This window comes from Physella acuta, unplaced genomic scaffold (assembly GCF_028476545.2).
Source record: "Physella acuta isolate Inbredline_101_S28 unplaced genomic scaffold, ASM2847654v3 ptg001064l, whole genome shotgun sequence".
Lineage (NCBI taxonomy): Eukaryota > Metazoa > Mollusca > Gastropoda > Physidae > Physella > Physella acuta.
Genome location: NW_026732581.1, coordinates 373,863 through 384,198, shown reverse-complemented (window position 1 = coordinate 384,198; position 10,336 = coordinate 373,863). Strand labels below are relative to the sequence as shown.

The following is a 10,336-nucleotide window of genomic DNA, read 5'->3' as shown; positions in this document are numbered from 1 at the left end:
TATCAATCAGATATTAAATGTTGTTGTATTTTCTTGTTAATTATTATCTGGAAGAAGCAAACTAAAACGCCCAGATGAGAGGAAACAGCGATGTCGTCATTAACAAAGTATTGCACAAATAAAACTACCAAGTTAGAGACACTTAAAGAAGATCCTCTTAAATAAGATGTCTAATCGTATTAAAATCTGATAATCTTAACGCTATTAAACATATGGTACGGTGTGGTATGGCGGTAACGACCAAGGCTGATTAAAACTCTCAAGTTCGGATCCGAGCTCGAGATTATAGTGTGTAACTGTCCACAGATCTACGATGGTACTTTACTCACGTTATAGAAAGTACACATTGGCCAGGATTTTCTACTTATGTCGGGACAACAGAAACATGTGAACTCTTCTTCAACTGACATATAAATGTACTGATTTAAGTTTGTGAAACCAGGATAAGCCAATAAATTACGACAGCATCACAAATTACACGACAGCATAGAGTAACACTTGACATCACAAAACTAATTGTGCCGGTACTTAATAAGATATATTACAATCTCATAACTTAAAGTTTTTCATTAGCTAAGTCCGTGTTCTTATTTATAACTTCTTACAGTTTAATTAAATTAAGTTGGTCTAATATTGTTTTTACATTGAGTTTTATAACAATAAAAAAAAAATACATGCCGTAATCCGTTATAGTAGTAACATACACAGCTACTCAAACATACACTAAAGTGATAAGTAATAAGATTGAATTGGACACGCCAGTTATTATGCAGCAAAGTGCGTTTATAATATATGAACAGAAAAGATACCTGTGTCGTAGCGTGGACGGGGAGAGGATGAGACATCGTGATATTTAAAGTCTATCGTAACAATTTTCAAGATAAGAAATTCATTAAAAATCACTTCAAATACAATATCTGTAATATATATATATATATATATATATATATATATATATATATATATATATATATATATATATATATATATATATATATATATATATATATTCATATATATATATATATATATATATATATATATATATATATATATATATATATATATATTCAAGATAAGAAATTAATTAAAAATCACTTCAAATACAACAACTGTAATATATATATATATATATATATATATATATATATATATATATATATATATATATATGTATACATATATATATATATATATATATATATATATATATAAATATAAATATATATATATATATATATATATATATATATATATATATATATATATATATATATATATATATATATATAATCTCCATTGTCAAATTATAATTAAAAAAAATATAAAACAAAAACAAAGTGTTTGTTATAAATTTAATTTTTACGAGCCGACGCCGCTATTTAGTTGTTGTTTTTTCTACTTTTCAGTTATTCATAATTTGTGAATTCGACACTACCAACGCTGCCACTGAAAATATTTCTTTTAAAACACTATAAGTAGCTCGTTAAGGACGATACCCCCCCCCCTCCGTTAAAGTAAACTCCACTTAGTTACCCCCCCCCCTACGTTTAAAATCGTTTCAAACTAAATTATCTGCCCCTAATATTCGTGACTTAACCCGGCTGTGTTTGTAATGTTTGTAAACATAAAGAGTGAACCACAGCTCACCGGACCATGTAGGAGTAGGGGTGGTAGGGAGCGCGTTTGCAGCTTGTTTCCTAGCGGCTCCCAGAAGAGAATATATATATATAGATTTCATGACTAAAATAGGCATGTACAGTAGTTGTCTCTATCAGGGTATATAACTTCTCATCTTCAGTGGATAATTTTAGTTGTAGCCTCCCTTTATGTGATGCTAAACTCCATTGAGTATTATTTTAATATACGCCATTTGTTATGCATGTCATTGCGACACGGTAATTACCAAGGGCATATGATGTCAGTGATTGAGCTGGGGGTGGGGGGGGGGGGGTGATATCCACACAGTGCGCTGGCCTTAATGTTTGGGCTTTAAAAAAAGTAGGAACAAATTATAACCTTTATTATAGAATGATGCACAGTAAAAGTTAAGAAAATATAAGTGTACCAGGCTTTACTCGCTGATTTAACTTTAATTTAATCTACCTTGATTGTGTAACAGTGCAATAACACCCTTTAGAGTCATTGACTTGTAAAAACCGCTCGTAAGTGTATATCCAAGTTTAAAGGGGGTGGGGGGTTGGGGCGGGGGAGGGGGCGGGGGGCGTATATTAACGCATAATGTACGAGCTCTCCTTCCAGTGTTATTGAGAAATGGCTATAGTCTTTGTTGTTTACAAATTAATTTCTCTTAACTTCAGCGTGAGAGATTAATTACTTTTGTGGGTCTATTGTAAGTAAGTTAGAGAAATAAATGTCAGAGATTCTTGTATCGCTATCGGACTAGTTACCATAGGGTCGGTATCGTTAGAGTGTCCAGTTGAAACGTTAAGAAAACTATAACTACGCTTCATAGATTTAAAATTACATATTACGATTTGTAGTATACAATTGTACCTAAAAGAGTTAATTTATTGATTGCTGGTTTCGTAAAAAGCTTCTGATACTACATTTTTTTAATGAACTGAAAAAAAAAAATATAAAAACTTGCTTTCCTTAAAAAAACGTAGGTCGCAATAATATGTAAGAGATCTCATGAGCTACCCAAGTTCGTTTTTTTTATGAAAAACAAGTGTGTTTAATTACACGATTTTTATTTATTTTACAACGTCCGTTTGTTTACTTGTTTGTTTGTGTTAGGATATATATATATATATATATATATATATATATATATATATATATATATATATATATATATATATATATATATATATATATATATATTAAAGATTGCCTCGCTAAATTCTAAATTAAATCTTGTCACTGCAAAGTATATCCATCATGAGACAACATACCACACAGCAGAGGCGTAGCAATGGGGGGGGGGCATGGGGGGACATATGTCCCCGGGCGCCGACCTTAGCGGGCGCAAAAATAAGTTATTAAAACAAATTTAAATGTCATTTTAGCTGTATTTTTGCAGTTTGATCGGTGGGGGGGGGGGGTGCAAATCGAAAAGTTGAGGAGGGGGGGGGGGTGCAAATCGAAAGGTGCAAATTGAAAATTTGCTCCCGAGGAGGGCGCCAAATTGAAAATTTGTCCCTGGGCGCCGGAAGGTTCGCTACGCCTCTGCCACACAGAGGTAGGCTCGAATTCATTTCTGGCTTGGAATTATCAAGATTTAAAATTTTAAAATGATAGTTAAAAGTATTCTTCTTCTTCTTCTTCGTTCTTAATTTTTGATTATGGTGGAAGAATTAGACAACAAGTCCAACTTCATGGACAAACCGGACTGTGGTTTCCAGTTTGTCAGGTGTCCCATATAATTTTTCCCTGAGTGGGGTGGGCTGGGGCCAGTGTCTGCCTCTTGCCTGGCTATACAGAGTACAATCCTGGAGTACGTGCTCCGTGTTTTCCGGGGCCTTGCCACAAGGGCACATTTCGCTACACCCAACCTTCAGTTTTTTGTGCATGTGTTGATTTAGTCTGTTGTGGCCTGTTCTGAGTCGAAAGATTGTGTATTGTTGTTTTCGTGTTAAATTGTAATAGCCGTCGTCTTTAATGTAGTGAGGGTGTGTGACAGACCACATTTGCGTTTGTTTGTGTTTAATTATTCTTTTTATTTCTTTTGGGTGTAGCGAAATTTCCGGTTGTGGTTTCTTTCCCCCAATTTTTGCCAGCTGGTCTGCGATCTCGTTACCCTGGATCTGGCAGTGGCCCGGGATCCACTGCAGCACAATTCTGCTGCAGGTATTTTTTAGCCTCTCTAGTGCTGTCATGAGTGTTTGAATATAGGACTCCGGATTTTGTAGGGACTGCAGGACTGATTTGGCATCTGTAAGAAATACAATCTGACTATTCGGTGATTCAGGGTGTTCTGACAGGAGGTTTGCTGCGTGTTCTAAAGCTTCTTTTTCTGCCCTAAAATTGTCGGATAGGCTGCCTGTGGCTATTGCCTTTTCCAGGCTTTTTCCGCTTGGCCATTCAATAAGGATGCCAGCCCCGCCGTTTTTTGTGGCATCTTCAGCTGAGCCATCTGTGAAAACTCTAATCCAGGTATTGCTGGGGTACTGATCCTTAATGTGTTTATTTGTTATTTTCTTAAGTTCTTCTAGATCATAGTCAGATTTTTTTCCTATGGTGTCTATTGAGTCAATAATGGTTAAGTGACAGTGGGAGATCCAAGGCGGGGAGAGGTTTTGAGTTTTTATTGCTTCAGGAATGATATTTTCGATTTCATATTTCTTTTTCAGATTCTTTGCTTCTTTGATGAAACTTGTTCTTTGTAGTCTGGTTGATGGACTGGGTTTCTGGAGTTTTTGTTTTAGGTTATGGTTTTCCAGTGCCTCTAGCTTTGTGTAATGAGTGAGGATTTTTGATTCTCTTCTTTCTTCTATTGAGCTAAGAGCGGCTATTTCCTCCATAGCATTTATGGGTGTTGTTTTCATGGCTCCTGTCATTATTCTCAAACCTATGTTCTGAACTTTGTCAATTTTGCTAATATTTGTTTTTGCTGCTGAGCCCCAAGCCGAAGCACCATATTCTAACGTAGGTCTCACATAGCTGGTGTAGGTTTTTTTCAGGATGTGGTGATTTGCTCCCCAGTCTGTTCCTGCCAGTTTCCTCATTAGATTAAGTCTTTTGATACCATTACTCTGTGTGTTTTCTATTTGTTTTCTCCAGGTAAGTCGAGTGTCAAAAGTGACTCCTAGGTATTTGGGGTGGTCATTTTTTTCTAGCTCTTGGTTTTCTAGGGTAAGTTTCATTTTTTGATGTTTAGTTGATAAGGTGAAGATTGAATAAGTTGTTTTCTTGATATTGATGGATAAGCCCCAGTTTTTGGTCCATTTGCCGAGCTTGTCAAGTGTTTCTTGAAGACGAAATTTTGAGGTACCAATATATTCCTCTGTGCTGATTAGTGAAAGGTCGTCTGCAAACATGCTTCTTTTTACTCTCTTTGGGATGTTTTCATTTAAGTCATTTATATAAATGAGGAAGAGAGTAGGAGACAAGACTCCTCCTTGAGGGACTCCATTTTTTATAGTTACTGTGTGACTATATTAATTTCTGCATTATAAAACGCCGAATTTATAATTAATCTATATAATTAATCATCCTAGCTTTCTAAAACTTAATTTTAGCATTGTCGTCATTTCTTATAGAGACGTATCAAAGGTGATGTGGACTTTACAAGAAATTGGAACGATTATAAAAATGGATTTGGTTCAACATCTGGAGACTTTTGGATCGGAAATAATGTAATTTCAAAAGTGACAGATTTGGTAAGGAAATAATGGCGGCTTAAAAACCATGCATGGAAAATGAATTTTATACAAAACATTACGAAGTAACACTGAGTTTTGTGTTTTAGGGGACTGTGTTAACTTGATTGTATCATATACACTGCAGGATGTAGATGCTATCATTTAATTTCTAATTCTTAAAAAAAATCACTTTATTCGATACATATATAAACTAGTTTGTTAGTTTAGTTAAATGATAACTGTTTCATAAAACATGGGGTCTTTTCAACATCAATTTCTCAATTAGATCATAATTTCTTGTACGTCATTTTCAACAAAGTATCTAATTTAGAATGTAGTAATTGTATTGACGATTAAATATATTGTAGTAACTTATATGAAACGCGTGATTTCGTATGAAACACGCTTTTTTGGTTGAGTGATTTTTGTATTTTACCACAAAAATATTATCTGTCATAAACTCAGTTGACACAACTTGAACGTATACAGCTGTTAAAGACAAACTATTAACGAAAAAAAACCATTTTATTTACCATCAGTTAATAAATGTCTTTTCCAATTCATCGCAAGATAGCACATTATTCATATTATTATAAGATCTCTGAAAAGTAGATGTGGTACACTTTTAAAAAAAAATATCGCCTCTAGAAATAGTGTTTTGATTTTAGCGGTATTGATTTAGTTTCATGGGTCAGGGGAAAGCTGAGTATGAACTATTACATCGCCCGCCTTCTCATACCTCTTTAATTATCCTCAAGTCATATTCCCTTTTAATTACACACAGATTAACTACCCCTGCAAAGTACTCCCACACAGCAAAAAACTGCAATAGGACACACACCCAGTTTATTATTCAGCGGACACCAGTGCATAGCAAAATGGAAAAAAAAGTGGTTAGCGATAGGTAAAACTTAGGGTTATGAAAAGGAGACGGATAAATATGTGACATATTGAAATTTAAAGGAGAGGACATTAGTAACATAACTAGGGCAATGTATTTTAGAGGAGAGGGTATTATTGACTAGAATGTCTGTTATTAACATAGCATACAATCGGTTACAGTTAATAATAGGTTCATTTTGATATTTTTATTTAATCTTCATATCGATTGGACAGTGCGTCTGGTGTACACATGTCACTGAAATGCACATTTAAATCATCAGTCATGACATTGAATATTTAAAATACATTTAAATAGGCTTAGAGTAAGTAAAGTGCTATTTTAATTGCGTATGCATGCTAATGCTTTTCGTTGAGTTGTTCAATTTATGCAAACAATAGCTAACTAACGAAACAAATACTATGCATCCTTACTTGATACGATGAAGGTGCACTTACTGCAAATGGAGTCTGTTAATAGATGAATACAATTAACAAAGCGTGTTTTTATTTCTGTCGGGAAAAAAGCTACGTGTCTAGGTCCGTTGATTTCAGAAATGTTTATTAGATAAACGAAATGCAGATTATGTAAAATAACTTCAGAAAAGAAAACACAGATTATGTAGTAAAGATCGTGGTTATGTAACAAACCTTAAGGAATAGTGTAATGCAGTCAGTAGGATATTTTTCACAGGTCATTTCGTCATCTAAGGTTTTATCAACAGGTCAATTCCACTCCCATATGCCCGTTCCGCTTTCATTATATTAACCCGCAGTCTGTCATTATCTCCATTAACCAACCTGCGTATAGAGATACAAATAAGTTACGTTGTGAATAAGTGAGGTTTAGAATTTGAGATTCGAGTTCATCAAAAAAAGGAAAAGTGCATAAGTAATATATATTGTAAGGGAAGATGGTGTAATTACCCATAGGTTGACAGAAGGATGATTGTGTCTTAACTGCGAGCGTGTTAGAACGTGAAGGCAATGTCAGGAGATTAATGAAAAGGAGAAAGTTCTAGACATTGATAAGCCATACGTTGTTGTGAACACACGTACAGGCCTTACAGGTAATCCGCTGCGTTGCGCAACATATAAGACAAACAACCACAGACGTAACAAATGAAAACAATGGCTCGATAAACTAAAGGAATTTAATAATATCTACACTATCTACACCTAAAACAGTCTATTCTAAATACAAAATACACAAGCTAGTAAAACTACGATACAGTGGCTAATTACTATACTAATCTTGGAGATCTGGACGAAACCGAGGCAAACACACGGTTTCACACACCTTTTATAACCTATCATAAACTGGTACAAATCGGACTATTACAACTCACAGCACTAGAACTGAACAAGGACGAACGGAATAGTTAACAGGTACAATCAACATTCACCAGTATTCATCCCCTTCACTGGTTCATTACATGCTTAAATTGAATATAAATGCTATTTCTATTATATAAGCTGCAATGTAAGCTTGAAATAGATAATGTTATATAATCTTTTCCAACAGACGTATTTTTTTTTGGTAATAATTGGATCAATCAAGGCTGTATCGAAATAGGTTAATCCAAAATTTTCACTTTCTAAAAAAGTTTTCCAAGCAATGTGTATATTATAAAAATCAACTACTGCACCACCAATTATTATAAGTGGTACAATTTGTTTAGACAATTTAGTGTATTATTTATAGATTTTCGTCAAGTTTTAGCAGTATGTATAATTATCTGATAGTATTAGCAGATCTATACTTAAAACATTTAAAACACAATGCAATATCTAAATATTTCTAATTTTTTGTCTAATACAGGGTTATAATGAACTAAGATTTGACATGAAGTATAAAGGTAAAGACTACTACGCTGTGTACAGAGGTTTTAAGGTAGAAAATGAAGCAGCAAAGTATAAGATGAGATACACATCATTCAGTGGTGGGAATGTTGAAGACTCGTTTAAATATCACAACGGCATGAAGTTTACAACCATTGACTCTGATAACGATAAGGTGTATGATGCAAACTGTGCTGTAAAACCTGGAGGTGGTTGGTGGTATGAGAAGTGTCACTATGTTAGCGCCAATGGTAAATGGGCGAGTCGTGAATTTCAAGCAGGAATTCACTGGGTAAGCCTTACACGCTATAAATACTCTCTAAGCTTTGTTGAGATGAAACTTCGTCGAATGTAAACAACCCGAAAACAATGCTATGGTAAAATAATGGATATGCAATAATCAAATTATTTATATAATCTTCGAAGCATAAACAACATTACATATATTTAAATAAATAGATGTAAAAATTTAACTAATGCAATATTTTCTTGATTTAAGTTTAAAATTAAGGAACATGAAACCATAACATTTTATTTGAAAACTGACTTTAAAAACTCGAACATAATGTTTTTTTATTACAATGAGATAATAAGACCATATATGCAGTAATCTCCAATTAAAATCCCTCAATGATTGATGGTGTGTGTGCTAGCTATTAAAGAAGAAAAAAAACGGTGCAATTTTATTATTGCAAATGCATAGACTAGCAGTATATTTGTTATCTACCAATATAACTTTAATTAGCCATTCACTCGGATCATTTACAATGAAATATATGAACAAAAATAAAATTTCATTTTGATTGTTTTATTACTAAGATTAGAATATTCTTTTATTATCGCTTCAAGGTATATAATTATACTCTCACTGATCAAAAGGATAATTTTTTATTGTTATCTCCCGTGATCAATTTTGGGGGCAATTGATAACCGTTTGCATACATCTTTAATACATCATTAATAAAATCAGTATAAAACCAAAACAAAATATTAGTATTTTATGTCCTTAACTAAAATTGTGTTGCAATGTTTTCCAAGGTATATAATCGCTATATTCTCCAAGTATGTGGATAATTTTAATTATTTCCTCCCTTTATTAATTTAAAATCATCTATACGTTTTTTTTTTCCCACGTTTTCTTTAACTTGCTTTCGCGTCTGTTTATTTGTTTGTTTGTTTTTCCAATCAAATGTTGCGATCGAAATTTCGGGCACTTCCCAGTTAGCTAGCGCGCTGACATTTTCAGGGAAGCTTTGTTTCCGATGACAATACAATATTCAATTATTATTATTACTAAATTGATCCATAGAAAACTTTTATTGATCATTTTAGATCGCTATTGATTTGTACAAAACAAAGGGACATAACCTAGTAATTGTAATTTGATAAAAACAAGCTTCCGTACTTTACCTTGAAAAAGATCGAAACCGAAAATCTGCTGCTTTAGCGAAGGAGACAGAAGAACAAAGTGTCTCTCGTAAAGCAAAAGATAGAGTGCGTCATGCTACTGCTCGTGCGATTGAGACAGAACGAGAAAAGGTCTCTCGTCTTGCTAAGCAGAAATAACGAACTGATGCTGCACTTGCAATTGAGACAGAACAAGAAAGGATCTCTCGTCTTGCTAAGCAGAAATAACGAACTGATGCTGCACTTGCGATTGAGACAGAACAAGAAAGGATCTCTCGTCTTGCTAAGCAGAAAGAACGAACCCCCAGCTGATCATGAATAATAAGCGTGTCATGCCTGGTATAAGTCCCTTTTATCTTTGTGTTCGTTCTTTGTGAGTGTTTTTCTTCGTTTACCCAAAAAAAAAGTGAATGCGAGAAGATAAAATCGATAGCAAGATTTGAATGCAAACAAACAGACAAAGGCTAAAAAGTAGAAAATAATTATCATTAAAAAAATTTAAAAACCTACGTTTTCTGATTGAACTAAAAAGTAGAAAATAAATGCTATACATCACAATAATGCAATCGATCACTCTACTATAAGCGATCGCAAACTTCGTGCGCATTATGACAAAAAATAAAAAACGTGGGGCGCCGAAGTAAAAGTAAAAGAAAATCACGGCGCCCTACGTTTTTCATTGTTTGTCATAATGCGCACGCAGTTTGCGATCGCTTATATATACCCCCCTCGATATATATATATATATATATATATATATATATATATATATATATATATATATATATATATATATATATATATATATATATATATAGCCCCTTGGCACACCTTGTACCTACGCCACTATATATTCATGTTCTAAGATTATATAGCACATT

The 10,336-nt window shown here is 33.5% G+C and overlaps 1 protein-coding gene across 1 annotated transcript; it reads left to right on the top strand.

Moving 5' to 3' along the window:
* Nucleotides 1-8,052: 8,052 nt before the first annotated feature.
* LOC131955369 (ficolin-2-like) lies at nucleotides 8,053-9,777 on the top strand. Its single transcript, XM_059319489.1, has 2 exons — nucleotides 8,053-8,340; nucleotides 9,646-9,777. The coding sequence occupies exons 1-2, from the start codon at nucleotides 8,053-8,055 to the stop codon at nucleotides 9,775-9,777; spliced, it is 420 nt and encodes a 139-aa protein (XP_059175472.1).
* Nucleotides 9,778-10,336: the final 559 nt, after the last annotated feature.

What these genes read in the sequence shown, in the direction of transcription:
- LOC131955369 (XM_059319489.1), top strand. Translation starts at nt 8,053, where the DNA reads ATGAAGTATAAAGGTAAAGACTACTACGCTGTGTACAGAGGTTTTAAG. An exon ending in TTCAAGCAGGAATTCACTGG is followed by an intron (nt 8,341 to 9,645) that starts GTAAGCCTTACA and finishes CAATTGAGACAG; the next exon opens with AACAAGAAAGGATCTCTCGT.